At 27.7% G+C, this 23,811-nt stretch overlaps 2 protein-coding genes across 3 annotated transcripts; both read left to right on the plus strand.

The window, feature by feature from the left end:
• The first annotated feature begins 1,194 nt into the window (after positions 1–1,194).
• Positions 1,195–4,066, plus strand: LOC112714630 (GPN-loop GTPase QQT2). Of its 2 annotated transcripts, none has more exons than XM_025766261.3 (6): positions 1,195–1,383; positions 1,525–1,657; positions 1,768–1,994; positions 2,266–2,556; positions 3,269–3,474; positions 3,601–4,066. In XM_025766261.3, exons 1-6 carry the CDS (start codon positions 1,348–1,350, stop codon positions 3,893–3,895), a joined length of 1,188 nt encoding a protein of 395 aa, XP_025622046.1. In that variant the 5' UTR covers positions 1,195–1,347; the 3' UTR covers positions 3,896–4,066. The 2 variants fall into 2 exon arrangements, with proteins under 2 accessions (XP_025622046.1, XP_029145377.1); XM_029289544.2 differs by having other exon boundaries at positions 1,200–1,383; positions 1,529–1,657.
• Positions 4,067–9,089: 5,023 nt separating this feature from the next.
• LOC112718120 (probable 2' cyclic ADP-D-ribose synthase BdTIR) lies at positions 9,090–10,387 on the plus strand. Its single transcript, XM_025770020.2, has 2 exons — positions 9,090–9,744; positions 9,838–10,387. Exons 1-2 carry the CDS (start codon positions 9,296–9,298, stop codon positions 9,932–9,934), a joined length of 546 nt encoding a protein of 181 aa, XP_025625805.1. The 5' UTR covers positions 9,090–9,295; the 3' UTR covers positions 9,935–10,387.
• The last annotated feature ends 13,424 nt before the right edge of the window (positions 10,388–23,811 follow it).

Raw genomic sequence — 23,811 nt, forward strand, 5'->3', positions numbered from 1 at the left:
GTTAAATAAGTCGTTAAGAAAGTAGTCTCTAAAATGATTATAAATTAGCAATCGATCTAGCGACCATCATAAATCCTAAACTGAAAAAACATGAGTAATATACCCTTTTCGGTCCCTATTCTTTTTGAAAATTGACAAGGCGTCCCCTAACATTTAAAAAATGACAAATCGACTCCTGTCTATTTCTTCCGTTAGACACATCGACCCTTCTGTGGTTCCCTCGCTTGAAACTCGACGGAAAATGCTGACCTGTACCGGTGAGTTGGTGACTTGGCATGGACACATCAGCTGAATTTGTTAGGACGATATAGCCCCTGCCACTCATTAAAACGTCGTCGTTCTCAATAAAAGAGAGACGCGCGTTTTGGAGACGTAAGGGGAGAAGGCGGAGAACGTCTCCAAAACGCGCGTCTCTCCTTTACCGAGAACGACGACGTTTTGATGATTGGACATGGGCTATATCGTCCTAACAAATTCAGCTGATGTGTCCATGCCAAGTCACCAGCTCACCGTTACAGGTCAGTGTTTTCCGTCGAGTTTCAAGTGAGGGAACCATAGAATGGTCGATGTGTTTAACGGAAGAATTCGAAAGGGGCCGATTTATCATTTTTTAAAGGTTAGGGGATGATTTGTCAATTTTCCAAGAGGACAGAATCAGAAAGAGTATTTTCTCAAAAAACATTAATCATTAAATCAATTGTTAATAGTTAAAGATTAATTTATTTTTTAATTTGTGATAAAAATTTAATATATTTTTTTAGTTTTTAAAAATGTTAAGGACGAATTTATTCTTTAATTTTATTAAAAAAATTTCTGTAGTATTTAAAAAACTATGAATTAATTTATGGTTTTTTTTATTATATACTTATTTGTCCAACATAAAATTTTTTACAAATAAATTAAGAGTACCTCTAAAAATAAAAAATTTTAAAATACAAAATTACAAATAAAAAAAGTAAAAATTTATATACACTTATACTGTTATGTTTTTCACCCAAAAAAAAAATATTGTTATGTTTTCCTAAAGTTAATAATTTTAAAATATTAAAAATTAATTTATCTAAACTTGTCATATCTTCTGATAGTTAGGCGATAAAAAAAAAACTAAAAAAAAATTCATTCTTGATTTTTGGATTTATAAATATTTAAATTTTTAAAAATTTAAAAATATATTTAAGTGCTTAATTAAGAATTAAAAAAAAGGTAGTTCTTTACGGACAAACCCTAAACCCTTAATACATTTCCTCCTTCTCTCTCAATCCGTGACTCAGCTCTAACTCTGAATCCCCCAGTCGCGATTCGCCGACCTCACCTCCTCCTCCAGCCGCGCCTCCTCACTCAGCCCCTATGCATATGGATTCCACCAATTCTTCGGCAGTTCAAGTAATCACTCCAGCATCACTCTCTTCACTCTGCTTTTCCTTAATTTTGGTTTTTTATTTCCACGTTAATTAGGTGTTTTTAACTTTGAAAATTTGCATCGTTAGATTCTTTATGCTTTTTTTTGTTGGTTTGATTTTGAAGGCAGAAGACAAAGAGAAGGAGCAGCTCACAGAGAATATGAACAAATTGCATATTGAAGGATCATCATCATCTGGGAATGGATCACCTAACTTCAGAAGAAAACCGGTCATTATCATAGTTGTAGGAATGGCAGGTAAATATTTAATGGTTCTTGCTTAGTTTCTCTCTTGTGCTAAAGTAACAGAAAATGGTGTTAGAAGAACTGAACAATGACTGAGATATTAAAACTAAATTTGTGCTTAGGTACTGGGAAAACAACATTTCTTCATAGGTTGGTTTGCCACACACAAATGTCGAATATTCGGGGTTATGTGGTCAATCTCGACCCAGCTGTCATGACCCTGCCGTTTGCTGCAAACATTGATATTAGAGATACTGTTAAGTACAAAGAAGTCATGAAGCAGTTCAACCTTGGCCCTAATGGTGGAATTTTGACTTCCCTTAACTTGTTTGCTACCAAGTTTGACGAGGTAATAATTGCTTATTGGTTCATGAAACATTTTGGTTTCAATATTACTTATTACCCTATTTACTCCCTTTTGAATTAAGTGTCCTTCATACTATCCTGTTCACTGATAAATAATAATTTTAGTAATGTAGGTTCCTTGCTTCTTTTTTTTCCTTTTTTACTTTTGGTTGGGGTAGATTTTCTTGAGTGCTTTTCATCTTACTATGCTGGTTTTGCTCCCAGCTATGGTGCTTAAATGCAGTTTATGAAATGTTTTTGCTTGTTGTTTTCAGGTAGTCTCAGTTATTGAGAGGCGAGCAGATCAACTTGACTATGTTCTTGTGGATACGCCTGGGCAGATCGAGATATTCACCTGGTCTGCTTCTGGTGCTATTATTACAGAAGCATTTGCCTCCACATTCCCCACTGTAGTCACCTATGTTGTTGATACACCTCGTTCAGAAAATCCCACCACTTTCATGAGCAACATGCTTTATGCTTGTAGTATCCTCTACAAGACCAGGTTACCTCTTATCTTGGCTTTCAACAAGGTTGATGTAGCTCAGCATGAATTTGCCTTGGAGGTATTCTTTATTCCTGAAGAATCTTATTATTGTTTTGTTTACTGATTTGCATCTAAAGTATAAAGATGGAGACATAATGACATTGAGCTGTATCTATAATGATGTTGTGGATACCACTAGAACATATTCAAAAATCACAAAAGATGATGTTCAAGTTTTTATTTTTTATTTTTTGAAAACATGTACCACCCTCAATCAAAGATGATGTTCAAGTTGATTGAATTATTTTCCCTTAAATTGGGAGGTGGACAAAATTGTTACTCGTCTGAATTATCACTTTGGGATGTTTATTTTGATCTTCCTTGTATTGTATGTCTAGACTGCCTATGTATAACTCTAATCAAGAGACATTAGACACTTATGCTTGATGGAGTTGAGACACGTGTAATTTCAATCAGATAGGAATGAAATTTAATTATTGATGGAGAAAATATTCATTAGCCCTTTTTATGTTGGAGTATTTATTGTATAAAGAAATTAAATTACTTTGTTTTAAGTGTGGGTTTATGGTTCCTTCCTTTGCATCTTTCTTTTTGTTTATGCACACAAAAATAAAATGATACTCAAAATGTGCCCCTCTGTTTTTCATTGTTGGTCTCATACTCTCGTATAGATTACTCTTTTCCCTTTCTGTTGATCTTGCTGTTTTGTGTTGTTTTTATAGCTTGCTAATTTGCTTGGTCTTACCTTTACTTGAATTTGTTATATTTAGTGGATGGATGATTTCGAGGCATTCCAAGCAGCAGTAAGTTCAGATCACTCGTACACATCAAGCTTGACTCAGAGCCTTTCTCTTGCACTAGATGAATTCTACAAGAATTTGAGATCAGTTGGAGTTTCTGCAATTTCTGGTGCAGGTGTTGAAGACTTCTTCAAGGCTGTTGAAACTAGTGCAGAGGAATACATGGAAAGCTATAAGTATAGTCTAAACTTGACCGAACTTTATTTGTTATCTTATATCATTATATCACTATTAATTTTGCATTACTGCCACTGCAATTTGTTTGTAATGGTTGACGGATTAACTTTTTAATCTTTGGTTAGGGCTGATCTTGATAAAAGACGCGAAGAGAAGCAGCGATTAGAGGCAGAGCGAAGGAGGGAAAACATGGATAAACTGAGGAGGGACATGGAGAAAACTGGGGGACAAAACGTAGTCTTGAGCACTGGTTTGAAAGACAAAGAAGCAAGTAAAAGCAAGAGCATAATAGAAGAGGAGGATGAGGTTGAAGAGGATGATAAAATGGATGATGATGATGATGATTTGGGGATATATAGTGAAGAGGGAGATGCTATAGATGAGGATGAAGATGAGGAAGTTGATAGGTTTGCTTTCTAATGCAAATTTTATCAACCAAGGTCTATTTCTCTGGAACTCTACCTTTGTATAGGACCTTGACTTTTTTTTGATACATGAATGCTACCTTTGTATAGGACCTAGACTTCCATTTGATACATGGATGCTACCTTTAGAGTTTGATCACTAATTAATCAACTATTTTGTTTCTTATATACTGCTGTGGCTGCTAAACTAGGTTCTTGTTCTCTTATTGGTTGCACTTCATAATATCGTTTCTTTTGTACAATTTTCTTTCGTTGTTTAAATATGATACCAATTTCTGTTGTAGAACATGTTTCTTAATTTGGTCACTAACCCTACAATTGCAAGGGTTTAATTTTTTTTCCTTGGAATTTTAAAAAAGAATCAATTGTAACAAACCAAATAGGTACATAGCTTAAGTTGCTCAACTGTTTTAGGTTGTTTTTACAGGGATGCATTTAGTTTGTCATAAAATCATTTCTTTCAAAAGTTTATTCTTCCAAAAGTTTAAGCTAATAGGAAGGTAACATAAATAGTTATATCTCTAGTACTTTTTCTTATTTTTTATTTATCTTATGCTATTTTTATAAATTAAATTCTAGATCTTTCGGACATAGAACTTTGATACTATGTCATGAAATTATTCTTTTCAAAAGTTTAAGCTAATAAGAGAGGAGAATATGAATAATTGTATCTCTAACATAGTTGTTTTAAATAAGTGTGTTCTTATTTATTCTTATTTTATAAATTATTTTAATTTTTGTTATTCTTTTATTTTCTCGTTACATAGATCAAATAAAATAAGATGTTTATTTTTTAATTTTTATCTCTTATTCCACCTCAAATTCTTTTGGTTTATCAGTTAAATTTTTTTAAAATTATTTTGTTTATCTTAAATTTTAGATTTTAAATCATAAATTTGTTATTTCAAATTCTAAATTATAAATTTAAACTCTAATATTGACGAATGGGAGCCACTTAAATAAAGATGTTAAAAACATCTTTTTCTAAAGATGTTTTTTAAAAATTAAAATTTAACACATATAATCAGTTAAATTATATTATTTTTATTAAAATTAGAGTGGACAAATCAGTTTAGCACAAAAATTAATAAATTAAATTTTGAATTGGTGTAAATTAATATTTTTTATAAAAAATTACTATAATATCCCTATTATAAAACACAACTAAAATATCTCTATTATATATATATATATATATATATATATATATATATATTAATTTTAAAAACTTTAAATTCTAACCTTATAACAATAGAGAAAAAGGGCTAGAATTTAGAATTTTTAAAATTAATATATATAATAAGAGTATTTTAATCATTTTATATAATAGGGGTATTGTAGTAATTTTTTATAAAAAATAATATTAATTTAGACATATTCAAAATTTGATTCACTATTCATTTATCAAATTAATTTTTCTGACCTAATTTTGATAAAAATAACATAATTTAAATTATTATATGTGTTAAATTTTAATTATTAAAAAATATCTTTAAAAAAAGACGTTTTCTGCGTCTTTATGGAAGCATCCCCCTTGACGAATATTAGCTAACCAAAAGTTAGTTTTCAATTTTTTTTTTTTTTTGACAGCGACCTTCTCTTAATTTTAATATACTACTAAAATACCACCACAAAGCGTTGGATTCTACAAATTTTAGGCTCTATATGTTCATTCATGTGAGAGGGAAAAAAAGGATATGATATGGATTAGAAAAGTGCTTTATTATTAGTTAGATCGGTTGTAATCTATAGTTAATCAATCAAGCATATATGAGATTTGTTAGAAAATTCCTTCCTATTATTACTAATAATTGTTTATAGGTAAATTATTATATTTTAATTGTAATGGACTGAGTCCGACCCGTAATATAATTGAACTCAATCTTTTTGACAAATATATTCTGATTGCTACCAACGAATAAAATGGCTAGCTCGTACATTCTAATTTGGTGCAAATAGAATGGTTTAAGTAGATAGAACCTTCTGTTTATTATGACTCTTTCCAAACTGGGGAACTTGGTAAATTAGAGGAACCATTTTTTTTAAAAGGAAAAAAAAAAACGTATGTAATTGATGTAAACCACATTTTAAACGTTCTTTTATAATAATAATAATCCAGGTTATTTTTAATAATTTGTATTTCAGATAAATTAGATTCTAATATTTTTTTTTTTGAAAAATTGATCTAAATATTTTAGAATATTAGATAAATAAGTTCCTTATAAAATAAAAAATAAACTAGTCTCTTATCTTTTAAAATTTAGATTATTTAACCCCTTAACTATATTATATTTTTTATTAAAAAATAAAAGATTAATTCGACAATTTGTCATAAGAAAAAAAATAAAAAAATTATTAAAGACAAATTTAAAATATTATTGAATGCTCATTCCAAGTTTAAATAAATAATAAACAGAGCACTTAGCTAAGGTGTACAAGCAAACATTTATCATTATGATTTGATTTGATCCATGTAGTATTTGATCTTTACTTAGTAAAATCAAATTAAATCTAATTATTATTATTCATTGAAAATGCTTTACTCTAATAAATTATATGAGTCAACTTCACTTTAGTTAGATTTAAAATCTAGTTAGCAGTTGATCTTTACTTAGTAAAGCAAATTAAATTTAACTATTATTATTTACTGAAGATGTTTTACTCCAATAAATTATAAATGAGTCAACTTGACTTTAGTTAAATCTAAAATAAATCTAGCCAATACATTTTTTTTTGCTCATGGTATCCCTCAACTCGAGGTGTCAAAGATTAATCTGTCACAGATCGAAGTTTCATTTAAGGGTTTGTCGCTGACCAATGGGTTGCTGCATGCACAAGGCGGGATTCGAACCTCCAATACTTGCTTAAGCAGACGAGTGAGATGACCACTCGACCAACCCAAATTGGTTAATATAACCAATATATTATAAACAGTTAAACACAAACACATGCTAAAAAGCTCAATTTACTAATTGATATTGATGATGAGCATTGAGCAACACTTTATGATAGTTCTCGGTTACAGTAGTTTCCATTTGGCAACAATAAACTAGTCTCTATCACATACCTTGGACTTTAAGTATTTATTGTTTTTTTTTAAAGTTAAGAGGGAGACTTGAATCCGCAACTTCTAGATAAATATAAAAAAATTATACTATTTGAACTATAATTCGTTGACTTTTAAGTATTTATTGTTACAAATACAACACTTAGTAAATATATTATAATATATAGATATTTTTTCCGGGGGGGGGGTTAAAAACTAATTTAAAGCTTTATTACTCACAAAAGTACCCTAACATTTGAAAATATTTGATGCATAGTTGTAAGAATGGAACTGGTGATCATCAAATTGGTTAGATTACTAATTTATTATTTTATTGGTTTAACCGATAATATCGGTTTTATATAAATACAAAATATAAAATAGTAAAAAGTTTAACAAATTTAAAGTATATATCTACAATATTTTAAGAACAACCAAGTTTCGAATTTTAAAGACAAGTAATACCAAGATAAACATAAATTAGTTAATACTAATATAATAATATCTTAATTTGACACAATAAATATAACAATCCATAATATCAGTAAGTTTCAATACTAATATCAAAGCAGATAACTTTAATCACAACACTAACATTAAAATATATAAAATAAATTAATAAATTTTTAATAAAATTTATATTTCTATTAATAATAGTAAATAATTAAAAATATAATTAATTCAAAAAATAGAGAATACAAAATTTAAATTAAATTAAATATTTATAAAATTATTTAATTTAAGGTTTCACTATATAATTAGTCTTTGTCATATCTAATATCACAGTGGCATAGTGGTAATTAGGAGACATTGTAAACAAGAGGTCCCATATTCGAACCTGAACAACACACTTATGTGTTCCCTATCCGTCGCAAATGATAACGATAAAAGGGAGAAAATCGGTTCTTATCAAATTTGACCGATTTTCGTCAGTTCATATCGATTTTTATTCTTAAATAGTCTAAAAGACGAATTGAACCAGTTGATAGTCCAATTCACTAGTTTTTCAGTTAAACCGATTAATCTGGTTCAATTTTTACGGTTATGATTTGATGAGATGTTTATATTTAATATTATTTGAATTATAACTAACAATAATTAAGAAAATAAAGCAACTAATTATTTTTTTGGGGAGAAAAGTTTTATATCCGATATATATGTTAATGCTATATAATTATTTGGCTTATTAAACAGATAGGGAGCATAAAAATTAAAGAGAGCTGAATTAGTGAATTAAATAATGAGAAACCATAAAAGAGATGAAATGTACATTTTTTCCAAAAATCTTAGCACATCAAATTTATTATTATAATTTTCTAGATAAATATTACTAATTTAAGTTTAGTCAGTATAAAACTTACAATAAAAATATTTTATATACACTAAAATTATCTATTAATCAATTATTATATATTGTGTAATGTGTATATTTATACATATTAATTCATATATTTTTTAACTAAATACTCAACCAATAAAACAATCAAACATGTCATAACATAATAATTAAATCTATAATAAATAATTAATTAAACTTGTTTACAATATTAATATATAAAATACTAAATATGTACTTTTATATACCATAATTGAGTATTTATTATAATTGAAGTTACAAGTCATGACAATTAAAACTTTAATTTAAAGCATGTTTGCCACAAATCTGACTGAGGGAGAAACCGACCTCTAAACTTCCACAAAATTGAGGGAAACGAAGAGCCGACCGAAACCCAAAACTTGACGCACAAAATAAGATTGAAAGTATATACTATGAACTAACCCAATACTATTAATTAATTAAAACAAATTCTATTAGCATTATATCTGTCGTGTTTGAAGGACAATTAAGTACGAATAAAATACGGATTTCATAAGAGAGTCAGAAAATTCAAACACTTTTATTCTTTTTAAGTTTTTATTCTTCTTCATTCATTCTTGTCTTCCCCATTGAAAATGCCTCCGTATTTTCTTCAAGTCCACGTGGACTTATACATTGAAATTCAGACTCGAGAAAAAAATAAAAATAATCAAATGAGTCTTCATCAAGGAAATGAAAATCACTTCAATTAATTTTCCACCAAAATTTACATATATATACCCCATCACATCCTCCTTAAATTTCCCATCAATATAATCTATCTTGCTACTACAAACAAGCAAGATCACAAACAACAATTAAAAATTCTCTCCCCTAAAAGTTTCAAATCAAATAAATAGTTAAATACACACATCATAGTCATATATAAAAGCACCTAACCGGTGTACTTATTAGTAACGCTTTTATTATTAGTGACACAAATATTATTCGTTGCAATTTCATACTACCTAAGGAAATTATATATTAAACTCATGCAGCGTTTGTCAGCAACGTTGTACCGGAAGGTTGCTCGTCCGGCGTGTGACGTGTTCATCAACCACCGTGGGATCGACACGAAGCGAAACATCGCCGGGCTGTTGTACGACAGCCTCACGAGGAATGGTGTAAGATCTTTCTTGGACAGCAAGAATATGAAGCCTGGGGATAGACTCTTTGATCACATTGATAGGGCTATTGTTGGAAGCAAGGTTGGTGTTGCCGTCTTCTCCCCTCGCTATTGCGACTCCTATTTCTGTCTCCATGAGCTCGCTCTGCTCATGGAGTCCAGAAAGAGGGTCGTTCCCATCTTTTTCGACGTCAAGCCTTCGAATCTTCGTGTTAAGGACAATGGAACTTGTCCTCCTAACGAGCTTCGAAGGTTTGACTTGGCTCTCCAGGAAGCTAAGAACATTGTGGGTTTAACCTTTGATTCTTCTAAAGGGTAAGTAAGTAAATTCTTCTACATTGTGTGATGTTTGAAAATTAAACGCGTTTTCCTTTTTATTCTAATATTTGAACTTGGGTTTTGATGCAGGGACTGGTCGGAGTTGTTAAGGGATGCTTCGGACGCAGTGATGGTGAACTTGATGGAGGTAGAGGAAGAAAGAAAGCGCATGAAGATGAGGGTGTAATTGTGATACAGTGGAAACTCAGGTGCAGTCGACTTTAGGTGAAGTTGATAGCTAAGAATTGTCAGATGATTTGACTAATTTGACTAAATTTTCATCTAACAGCTATCCGTTATCAACTTTACGTGAAATCAATTGCACCTGAGTTTTCACCTATAATTATACCTCATTCATTTCATAGCTCGTTCATTCTTCAACCATGGTATATATAGTAAAATTAAATAACACATAAAAACATTCGTTTATTTTTTTAAGTGTATGGGGGTGATTGAAACCATATGCTTCCCTAGCTATATAACATTAATGATGTATCATATCATTCAATATTCTTTGGCCTGAAGTAGCTTAATTAATTGGCTTAGGCTTCAATTCATTTGTATTACCAAATTCTTTAATTTCTTATTCTTTATTTTTAGGTAGTTTATTTTTTGCTATCTAAATTCTTGTATCTTATGCCCATAATTTGGGATGTATTATTATATCAGTGGAAATAAATGTCCAACTTTTACATGCAACTAGCTAGTTAGTACTTACTTTAGCTGCTACACGTGTATGTATTTTCTATAATGAATACTGAAAAAGTTAATATCATTTAATTTTTTTAAAATTTAAATTATAAATTATAAATTCTTAAATTTAAATTATAAATCTTAAAAAAAATCTTTAGTATTGACTAACTAAAATTTAATTTTTTTATACTTAGATAAAGAATAACATAATGTTATATATATATAATCAACATTTTTTTAACAGTTAAAGTAGGGCAAAAGTAAGAAAAACAATCAATACACAATAAATTAATACACTACAATAACAATACTTTTTCAATGGTATGCACATTGTACTTAAAGAAACAAACTTGAAAAAATTACTATAGGATCAATAAAATTTATTATTTTTTTAATATTTGATCAATTAAAAAAAAAAATATTTTTCGGGATGGTAAATCTATCACAACCTCATTTCAAGGATCCACATCAATGTCCATAATTAACTCCTTGAATAATGATCACTATATATTTATATATGGATCGGACAGAAAAAAAAAAAAATATATATATATATATATATATATATATATAATATAATATAAAATAATTATATCGTCATTGTCTAATGATTATAAAGAAAAATACTAATTCATAATAAATAGTTACCACATATTAGTAACTTTTTTTATTGTGCTATATTTTTTATTTGATTTAATGATTACCTCCTTTTGTTGTTATTAATATTGGTCTTAAAACATTATTGGAAATTTGGAAGTTCCAATAGTTACATGATGATGAGAAGATGTTACATATTTTATGAAGTGATCAATTAAGAGTCTTTCTTTTTAAAAAAAAAAAAAATCAAGTAAAGTCCAAAGACCTTTTTTTTTCATTCTTTCTTTTAAACATATTAGAGCAAAAGAAACGCCAAAAAAAAGTTTAAAGTAGTGTATATTCGTTTTAGTAAAATAAAAAATAAATTAGTTGAAATGTACTTGTTGTTAATCATTGAACGAGTCATGAGTAATAAGACAGAACTCCCCATATAGTCTTAAATAAAGCCCCACAAAATAAATCACTATCATATACTATCTAGCTATAGATTCAAGTGGGTGATGTGATTTTATTGTGTGAATCCATAAACATTACTCATGACTCATCAACCTCTAACGAAATTTCAACCACTTATTGTGAGTGTATGTGTATCTATGAATACATATCATATGGTTTTTTGCAAGGTCTAAATTAATGTGAGCCAAGACAACATAACACAAGCACATCAACTGTGTAGGATGTTTCCCTGGAAATTCTGGGTTATTTCTTAAAAAGATAATTAATTAATTATAAAGCCAAGTAGGATTATATAAGTTTATAACGGCGTTATAGTTACACATTTAAATTATTTTATTTTTATGAGTTTAATTTTGATGCACTGTGAATATAAAATGTACAATCACATTCGTTATTTTGAATGACTATTCACACAGTCAATGTAAAAAGTCGTTATTTCTATTGATGTGATGTGATGTTACGTAATTAAATGTATTAAAATTAAATTCTTTTCGAATATATCTATTGCCGTAAAAAAAAAATTACTTTATGCGTGCTTTGAGTTCTATGTGGGTGGTCTATACAATATTTAAGTTAATGAAAAATAAAATGGAAGATTTTTCAACAAATTTAGAATGACGGAAAAGCTTTTAATATATTGCTCATCTTTGAATTTGGACCACATGAATGTTAAGGAGAATTCGGAAATGAAATGTTCCTTGAAAGTTCATTTGAAAGTTAAGCTAAAATTCAAGTAATAATAATAATAATAATAATAATAATAATAATAATAATAATAATAATAATAATAATAATAATAATAATAATTGCCTGAAGCACTAAATAAAACTTTTTACCCAACACGCTTCTAAACGAAAAGAAAATACATTAGCCGCCGCAATTAAAAAGAAAAAGGTTTCAATGCTATACGCATGCAATTGCGAGATTTAATTTCTTTTTAAGATAAAAATCAAATAAACTAAACTCCAAGTGTCAAAAGAAAAAATCGAAGGGATCGTGTCCAAATTTATGAGACAAGAATTGAATTATGAGATTCTAATTCATTTTCATGATTCATGTATGTACATATCAACAAGGCAACACAACATGTGCCTTTGAATTCAAGTTTGTTTTCAAATTCTCAATTTCTCACTCCCTTTATAATCGCTTTTCTCTTTGACCCTGTCCAATTTATAGTAGATAGACTCAGACATATTAAAGCATAACAAAAAAAATCATACAATCGACTTCACGTGAAGTTGATAACTGAGTGTCGTTAGATGATTTGACTGATTTAACTAAATTTTCATCTAACAGCTCCTGTCTATCAACTTCACGTAAAGTCGACTGCACTTGAATTTTCAACTACATATATTTATATTTCTAGCTCTTCATATACGTTGTGGATTATGATCACTGCACCATACCGATATACCATGCATGGAAAAACAAATAAGACTTAGCTTCTAAATCGCCACATTCTACACCTTGAATAATTCTTAATGGAATTTGACCTGTGCCGAATTCTTTCCCTAAAGTGCATTTCGGAGTCTGTTCCATGAAATGAGAAAATAACGCCAAATGAACTCAATCAATTCAACCATTGAATCATGTCATATTATCATGAAAATCAAGCTTACCAAATTTTATAGAATTTGAATATCAATAAAAATGTAATCTATACATCAATTATATTATATTGACTTTGAATAATATATAATAATCTCTGAATAAATGCTGTTATTTACATCAATTATATTATATTCTACGTTGGTTATTACAATATACGAAATTACAAACCGAGTCTGATTCAATTGAGCATATGTTATGGTATGTTCTTTCTTTTCTCAGATTGTTTAACACATTAAAATGACTCATGAACCGTCTTTCACTTAAGCTCGGAGACTAGCCATTAATTAACAAGAATTTGTCAATCAATGCACATTTTCTTTGCTGCCTGTGTTTACTTTTTTGGGTCAACCAAGAGCAAACTTTTTTATTATTTTTGGTACACATATTGGGCCCTTCTTTGACTAGGAATGATGGGCCCATAAAATATCATCATCAATCATGAGTCAGGAATTGGTTTGACTGGAAATAAATTTGGGCTATCTGTTCCATTGGGCAGTTATTGAACACTACTCAGGCCCAACCCAATTCAATGAGCCTCGTCTCAGTGGTCACATAGTTGATTAGCCTTAAAAAAGACGTTAAACCGTAGCTGAGACTTAGTTCTTAATACATTGCATATATATTTAGGATTGGGAATTATCTAATTCATCAGAATAAAAAAAAATTAAACCAAAAAAAAATGTACACAAATTATTTTCGTGCTAATCAAAATATTTCTGATTTTTGTTGTCAACAAAAATATTTTCAGATAAATTAAAAATATGATAAAATTATTTAGCTATGATAAATAACATGTTCCATTAATAAAAAAATAACATGACTCACTTACTAATGTCAGAGTCTCCCTTGTCATATAAGAACTTGATCCGATTAAAGTTTGTTATACCACTCTTTTTCATTAGTGTAAAATATCTCAATTTATCTGTGTGTATTTTTATCATATTTTTAAATAATTTAAAAATATTTTTATTCATAACAAAATTTAAAATATTTTTGTTAATAATAAAATAATTTAGGTACATTTTTTAAAGTTAAAAAGAATTCAAAATAAAAATAATGAGAAGAATTGCTAAAAAGCTTGTAACTAGTTAATTTTTGAAGGTTTTATTTCAATGTTATTTATCATTCTAACAATCAAGTTGCTCAGTAAAATCCAAAAGACTCCCAGTTTAGATCGACATTTCTATGAGATAAATTTTTAGTTTTATTCAATTTGATTTATTATTTTTTTAAGATTTTTTTCCTTTTTTTACCATACACCGGTGGATAAATATTTTCAATGTATTATTTTAAAAAATCTCTACCTTTTATTATACTATCTTATTTTTAAACATTTTTATATTTTATTTTTTAATAATTAATAAAATATAACCTATTATTTTTAGAAAAAAAAATATATTTCTCTCCTTATGGAGCACTATATATATATATATATATTAGTAAGGGATATTCTGAAACTTATTCAATACTATATATATATCACAATATGCATGTTGAGTATTTCAAAGGCTCCTATGGAAAGTTTTACTCTCATATATATTATGTAATTAACAAGGTGAGGGCTAATACACCGCCTCGTTTTACACTAAATTGACGAAGGTGATGACATTGATGATGAGGAAAACAAATAATATATAAACTGTATATCTTATTAGTAGGTATTACGAATTTCCATTAGGCTTTCATCATGCTCACCCTATCAAATTTTCAAAGCACATACTAGTCCCAGGACCCATATTTCAACATCATGATTCAATCACTAATCATAGCCATATAGTATAATAATTAAATGATGAGGTGGTTCGGATATATGGATAATGATTTTTGTTGAAATTATAAATATATTGATAACATGGATGACTTCTAAAATCAACCTTTATACATAAAAAGCAAAGATAAAAAATTTTGCTTACACATTTTAAGTTAAATATATCAATTTCAAGTCAAGAAGAAGAATGCCATGATGAACCAAAGCTTGGCTTGGTTCTTGATACACCTCCAATTAAATGGTAGCTAGCAGTCATTGTTAATGTTGCAAGTGTGTAAAGTGTTCATCAAATAAGTAAAAAAGAGTGAGAAATTTATAAGATGAGAGATCCATTAATTTATTATCTTAAAGTTTTGAGTTAGATGTGGTGTCTTCTCATTTATGAGTGGCAACGGGACAGATTTTTATTCTACCCGACCCCGCTCCGCCGTACAAAAACCCGTCCCGCTTCTACCCGCGGATAGTAAAACATTGAACTCTAACCTGCCCCTATAATTATTAAAACTCAATAAATAAAATTAAATTTCAAAATTTATATAACCATCATCACATACATAACATAAATTAAAGTAAAAATTTAAATATGATACAATATTATTAATCATTTACTAATTATTTTATATATATTATACATATTATATATTAAAATTATATATATTATATATATAGCGGGACGGGTAGAGGCGGATATTACCTAAACTTGACCCCGTCCCGCCCCTCCCAAAAACTCGCCCTGTCCCTCCCAAGAACGGGTAGAGACGACAGGGTGGGTATCCGCGGATTCGGGTGATATTATCATCCCTATTCTCATCTTATGTTTTCTTACTTGATTTCTTCTTGAAATTTTTTCGATAATAGAAAACTCTCCACAGTTGGCTCAACAAGTAGTATTTAATTAATAATAATTTATACTCATATTTATAGATATTTTACACATATTATTAAAATTTTATATACATAAATTATTATAATTTATATTTTATTTTCTAAAATTTATATACATATAAATTAATAAAATTTATTTATTAAAAATAATTTAATATTTATATTGATCAAATAATAATAAAAAATATTAAACATTACTTATCCTTAAAAATTCCTCTTATATATTTTGTTATGAAATCATACACACAAGCAGCATGGATTACTTTCTAATTGCCTGCAAGTAAGTAGTGAATTTATAAATGCCGGCGGAGATTCTTTCATTGTTTTTTATTGATTCATCTATACCAGTCTTATATATATATAATATTTGAAATTGGCCATTAGAATTTTCTTTTTGGATTTACAGATAATCATGTAGAAATTTGTCTCTACTAATTAATTAACTGACAATCTCATCAATTAATCAATAATTTCTTCCAATAATTGGCATACGGTTTCCAAATATTTAATACTCACATGATGTTATCCACTGAACTGCCGCTATATAAGCTTACAATAATTGAATACCAACATAAAAAAATGACTTTCTCTTTTATTTCTTACAAATTATTTTCTAGCATGATTCGAATTTGATCAGAGATATCCACGTCAATTTTATTTTATGCCAAACCAATTATATTGAATGCATGAAGCACAAGATTGGTGGTGAATATTGGTGCCACGTGGTAGATGATATGCATATTTGGTCCAACATCAGCCTCAGCAAACCCGTTTTCAGAATTTGATTGATGGTTTTACTCCAAGAAAAATATATAAGACTTGACTTGTAGCTAACTATTCATATATATATGAAAATTAAAGTTGAAAATTTAATTGTGTTAAATTATTAAACTATTTTTATCTATTATCATCAAATGGATAGATATAAATTCATATAAGTAGCGTCTAAAGTATAATTATTTTTTAAAAAATATTTTTGTTATTTTTAATTTCAGGACATACAAGTTTTTTGGCTTACAAGTTAGTCCAAGTCCAAAAAAAAAAAATACGTACACCACTCTTTTAGAATCAAGCGTCCATCACTCTTTCACAACACGTTCATTATGCCGCACTCTTCCTCTTCTTCCTTAATCAAAACACAGACCGTCAAGATTCAAGTGACATTCAAAACAAACTACAATTCTGCGGAAACATTTCAACTCCTCGCGAAAAATAGAAGAAATCAAGAAAAAAAGATACAAATCTCCATCAAAAATCACCAGAAAAAACGAAGAAATATTATTCAAGGTACTGTTTTACTCTTCTTCTAGATTTTTTTTAGATTGTCTTTGCCATATGCCTCATCCTTAACCAACAAAACATTAAAAGATTTTTAGAAGAAATATACTATCTCCCCCATGTTTTGGATGTATTTCTTAAATTCTTTAGGTGTATTTCTATAATCCTTTAGATGTACTCCTGTAACTGTTTGGGTGTATTTCTGTAATTCTTTTTGTAACCATTTGGGTGTATTTCTGTAATCGTTTAGGTGTATTTCTGTAATCGTTTGGGTGTATTTCTGATGTTCCATTATCTTCAAAACGATTTCAAAATTTGATTTCAGAAACCATAAAAATCGAAAAAAACGAAGCAAGAATATAGAGAGAGAAAACGCACGTAAATGACGAATAAAAAACCAATGATAAACGCAGGTAAAACAACGAATGAAAAGACAAAGAGAAAACGTACGAAGGAGATCCAATAAATTTGGCAAAAAACTCAAAAAAGAAAATAAAATCTTTTGAAAAATAGAAGTTATATATTTACGCGTTAATTGATTTGAATTGATTTAAAAATCTGTTAAAGAGGCACGTAATATGAACAGCGTGTTTAGTGAATTTCGTTCTCTTCAAGCTTGTAAAGCTTGTAAGCGTAAGACACTTGTACGTAAAAATTTTTTAATTTTTATATTTATATCATGTTTTTAGAATCACAATTTAAGATGATGTGCATTTAATCGTGTATCTTGATACCGCATGAGATTAATGGAATCATTTTGTTTATCTTGATAATTTAGAATCTTGCAAAGAGAAGTGCTAATTAATTACATCAATCATACTCAAGCCACATCAATCATATCCCTTTACTATATACATACGAAAATTAAGAGGTGTCAATTGAATCATGGTTCCCCACTTTCATTAGGCTCATCAATTGAACCGTATCACTTAATTTGAATTACATAGATTATGATCACTAGTATAGCTATTTTTTTCCCATAGTATTATCATAAATATTTGATAACAACAAATAATTAACTAAAAACAGTTAAAATTTATCTTATTTATTATTTATTAATTATTATTAAAATTAATAAATATTAAATAAAATAAATTTATATATTTTTTTATCTCATTAGTATTAGAGATAATATTTAATTTAGTCCCTAAACTTATACACGAGTCTTAATTTATTCTCTAAAATTTCAATTGCTACTATTTAGTTTCCGAAGTTTATAAACGTGTCTCATATTAGTCTTTGAGACCATTTTTAGTATAAAAACGTTAATAGAGCACTGTTATAGACTATCATATGTCACGTTAAAACTTGTAAAATAATACAATTTCGATTTTGATATTTAAATAGCTCAAAAACGGTATCGTAATACTTATTTTATTAGGTAAAATTTTAATAAACACCATTTATGATGTTGTTTTTGGGTTATTTGAGTACCAAAACCAAAACAACATCATTTTACAAAATTTAGTGTGGCATTCGGCTGTCACGACAGTGTTCCGTTAACGTTTGTACGTTGAAAATTGTTTCAAAGACTAACATGAGTTATGTTTACAAAATTTGGAGACCAAATAGAAGCAATTAAAACTTCAATAACTAAATTAAAACCCGCATGTAAATTCAGAGACCAAATTAAATATTATCTCTTAGTATATCGTACTTATTTATATAATCATTATGTATAACAACAAAGGAATTAAGATTAATCACTGGAGCAAACTATAGAAGCCGTGTTGGTTGTATATGGAGTTAAGCCTTAAACATGTGCTTATAATTAATGTCAATCTAATTATAAATAATAAATAGTCCAAAATTTAAAACAAAGAAAATGAAAAGATCATAAACTTTGGAGCGTGTGATAAATATAATATGTCCACTCATTCTCAGTTGATCAAATTAAAAAGGATTATTATATTACAAAAAATATTATAGATTATTTTTTTATTTATATTAGTCAATATTTTTAATTAACATATTATTTTTATACAATAACAATAAAGTCTTGTCCTACTAGGTGAAGTTGGCTATATGAATCAAATAATATTATTGTGCTCTGTCATGTATTATATCTATAGAGAAACCGTTTACATGTAGATTTCGTTTGACCACTTCATAGATAGTCTTTTTAGGTATTCCTCTACCTTTCACCCCGTGTCCATTTTCCATCTCATCCACCCTCCTGATTGGGTGTTTTGTCAGTCTTCTTCTCACATGTTCAAATCACCTGAGACGCAATTCAACGAACCATCTTTTCCACAATGGGTGCTAGTCTGACTCTCTCTCTTATATCTTCGTTCCCTATTTTATCTAATCGCGTATGACCACTCATACATCTCAACATCTTCATCTCTGCCACACTCAACTTATGTTCATGTTCCCTTTTGGCCACCCAACACTCCGTACCATAAAGCATAGCCGGTCTTATAGCAGTCCGATAGAATTTACCTTTAAGTTTTAAAAGCACTTTTTTGTCGCATATAAAATCAGATGCATTCCATCATTTTGACCAACCTACTTGGATTCTACGATTTACATCCTGTTCAATTTTTTCATTATCTTGTATGATACATCCTGTTCAATTTCTCAACTTCCGTTTTATCACCATTCCTATAACTTCATGGTATGGCTCATGAACTTGATCCCTTTATAGTTTTCGCAACTTTGTATGTCACCCTTATTCTTGTAGATAGGTACCAAGGTATTTTTTCTCCACTCATCAAGCATCTTTTTTTATCTTAAAATGGTCATTAAAAAGCTTAGTTAACTAGTTGATGCCTTTTTCTTCAAGACCCTTCCAAACCTCAATCGAGATATTATCAGGTCCTACTGCTCTGTCATTTTTTATCTGTTTTAAAATCTCTTTTACCTCAAAGTCTCGAATCCTTCGATAATAATAAAAGTTTTGATTTTCTTCCCTTTAACATATTATTTTTATACATTTAAATTTTATTAGATTTAGAATTTAATACTTAAAATTTAAAATATTAATTAAATATTGGCCAAAAATAAAATTATGTCGATCATGTACTATTATTCTTATATTATAGATAATAATGATGCAAATTAAAGATGATTAAGTAGACATACGATGATATGATCAACTTAATGATAAATTCGTCGGCAAGATAGAATGAATTGTCATACTCTTTATTTTCTTTAAAAATAAAGTATGAAAGAATATATTACTGAATTAGTAAGCATATTTACCTAAGCTTATTCGGAAAAATGTGTTTATGTTAACATATAATTATATTTGTATGTAAGCCGAAACAATAAAACCCCACATGCATGTCCTTAGCTTTCTTTTTATATATGTGGCTCAGCCACTACAGAACTTCAAATTAACGGTCCATTATTCATAAATAATTATTCTAAATAAACTTTTATAGATTCCATACAAGCTTTGACTTTGATAATGTAAAGGTAAAGTATTAAATTTGTCTCTTATGTTTGGGTATAATTTTGTTTGGTTTTTAAGATTTAAAGTGTCATATTTAAATCTAAAAAAAATTTATTTAACTTTAATTTAGTTCCACCAGAAGTCAAAAATAAATAATTAGCAAAATATCATATATGACAGCAGTATAAGAACAAGGTCGATAATATAGAGAATAAGTATAAGTTTTAGAGGCACAAAATCAACCGTGGATGCATCAATATATTTATTTATCATTTTTCTTATAATTAAAATGAAATATTTTCTATAAAACTAAAAAAATATTAAATACATGTATTGATGCACATTCATGGTTGATTTTGTGTCTCTGGAACTTATATCTATTCTCCAAATTATCGACCTTGTTCTTATACTGTTGTTATGTAGGACATTTCGTTAATTATTTATCTTTGACTTAATGGTAAAACTAAATTGAAGCTAAATAAAATTTTTTTGAATTTAAATAGAACACTTTTAAATTTTAAGGACCAAAATAAGATTACGTCCAAATATAAAGACTAATTTAATACTTTAGTCGATAATGTAATTAGCTTTTAGTATCTCCTCAATTATTCTAATATATTGTTAGAACTTAGAACTTATATTATACCATTATTAATATACTATTGATATTTGATAAAAGTTTAGAGACTAATTTACCCTTTTCCTTAATATTTAATTTCATCACTAGTTCTTCAAATAAATATTTTTCGAGATGTAATAATTAATTTTGATGTTACATTTTATAGCAAGATAATATAATGTTGAGAGTTCTGAATTGGTGGCAATAAGTTGTACTTGAATGGTAGTTAGGTATGCTGAAGCATCTGATGTACTGTACTAAACCAGATTAGACTTATATCTTTAACAAACTTTCAGTTTTTTTCTGATCTGCCTTATTTTCATCATCATGGCACATGGATCTTAATTTATTATAAGCTTTACAACACCATCCTGACAACTCATGTAAGTGCTTCAAATAAAAATATATATAAAAAAAAACTTTGTTAGGCGATAATAAATTTTATGAATAATGTGAATAATAGGTTTTAATATTAGTTTAATAAAATAAAAATACATTACACTTTTAAATTATTCATTTAAATCTTAATATTAGAATAATCATCTACACACTTAGTGAATTGAACATCCGATATATCTATTATTCATATTGTTTAGTATTTTCATTGTCTACCTATATTTTTTTATAAAAAATATTATATATACAAAAACAATTAATTATTATATATTTGTATATAAATATATATGTTGTTTATCTAATTCAATATATACTTAGTATGATTGAAAATAAATCAAAAGGATATTAGATTTAGTTTTACAAACTAATCTATCATGAATTAAAACTTCATTTAATAATTTGTGGATGACTTGTTAATTAATAAATTGTTATATAAAAAAATAAAATTTAAATTTTTAATATTTATTTAAAAAAACAATAAATCAATTACTAAATTAATCCAAGTAAGTTATTATTGTTTCCTATCGATGGTTCTAGTAATAATCTCAAATTCTCAATGCAAATCACAAATTGTTAGCTTAATAGTTAAGCAATAATATTTTTTTTAAAAATTATATTCACTCTATATATAGAAAATTTTCTCCGAGTTTTAGCTTGAAATCAGATTCATGCAAGTTGTATTTTATGGGACAAAACTTCCCTTGACATCATACAGTATATAACACCTCCCAAAATAAGGGGCATGAAAAACAAGCTACATCAAATTTTTAAGGAAAAAAAATAAAAACTAATAAATTTCAATAATTTTATCTGTTAATTTTAATTGTAAAAAATATTTATAATAAAGAAAACAAAATTCACATAACCAATAATGAATGGCACCAGATGGAGTCATTGACATCATCTGATTCGCACGCACTCACAAAGACATACATATCTGGTTTCTAGCATTCTTTTCCGCACATACTTCTAGTATCTTCTAATTGAGGCATTACATTTTTTTAACATATATCATGAATTTAATTTTAATACCCGTATATTTTATTATATAATATTAAATTAATAAAAATAAATTTTTTATATTAATTACATGAATAATTATCAAAAAATAAATATGATTAGATAATTGTGTAAAATATTTTATATTATTAGTATATCAAAATTAAATTTAAAAAAATTAAAAAATAAATTATTATTTTTCAATATTTAAAATACAAGTTGTTTAAATTAAAAAAGGATAGGACCGAAATTTTTCTTTTCTCAAATTATAAAAACAACAAATAACAACAGAAACAATTCAGAACTAAAAAATTAACAACCAGAATTAACAAAGAATAAAAAAATTAACATAAATAACTCAGAATCATAATGATAGCATCAACAACTTAAAATTAAAAAAAAATTAGCATAAATAATGCAATGAAGGATTGCACCAAAACACTATCAATCGCTCGAAATCAGAAAAGTTAGCAATCAACAACTTAAAAATTAGAATAAATTAAATTAACAAAATACCTAAAACTAAATTAAGATAACAGTGCTTATCGGTGCCGAAGAAGAACGGAAAATGACAGCGCAATGAATATTTTATCGCTGAGTAGAGAGAGACAGACACCAAAAAATCAAGCAGAGATGATGACGGAGTAGCCTTTCGTAACGATGATGCCAACAGTTCCAAACAAATATTTGTGTGATGTTGAGGAGAAGTGAGCAGACCTTCCAAAACAATAACAACATCCTCTACCATAGAAGAAGAGTTCGACAATGAATTTGAATTTGTTGGCTTAACTATTATTATCAAAAGTTTAAAGTTGGAACGTTGGGTTTGTTGGTCTGAAAGAAAGAGGAAGTATTTTTTATTTTAAAAAAAATAAAATAATGCTATTTTAGAAAGGGACTTTTTTTAACTAAAATTGCTTCGAATTGGTTTTAACAATTCATCTATTAGTCCTTAATTTAATCGATTCTTTCATTAATTTTTTGTAATACATACAATTTTTCACATTAAACGAATCAATAAAAAAAATAATTTTTAATTTTAATCGAATTGACTAATCTGATTCGATTTTTAGATTCTTAATATATTTGTTGGTCATAACTTTGTCAGGAGGGTTGCTTTTAAATTGTCTGCATAACAAATGCATTATGCATGACATCAAAATTCTCCTATCAATTGGCAGTTAGCTCCCTTCTCATAAGTCCCATTTTCCTAAAAAAAGAATTGAATGCTTTAGAATCATACTTAATATATATTCTAAAAGAAAAAGTATAGAAAGACAATTAATTTAGTATATAATGTATATAGTAAAGATAAAATTAAAATTATAATTAGTTAATAATTAATTTAATTAATTTTTAATAATT

Source organism: Arachis hypogaea, chromosome 10 (genome assembly GCF_003086295.3).
Source record: "Arachis hypogaea cultivar Tifrunner chromosome 10, arahy.Tifrunner.gnm2.J5K5, whole genome shotgun sequence".
NCBI lineage: Eukaryota > Viridiplantae > Streptophyta > Magnoliopsida > Fabales > Fabaceae > Arachis > Arachis hypogaea.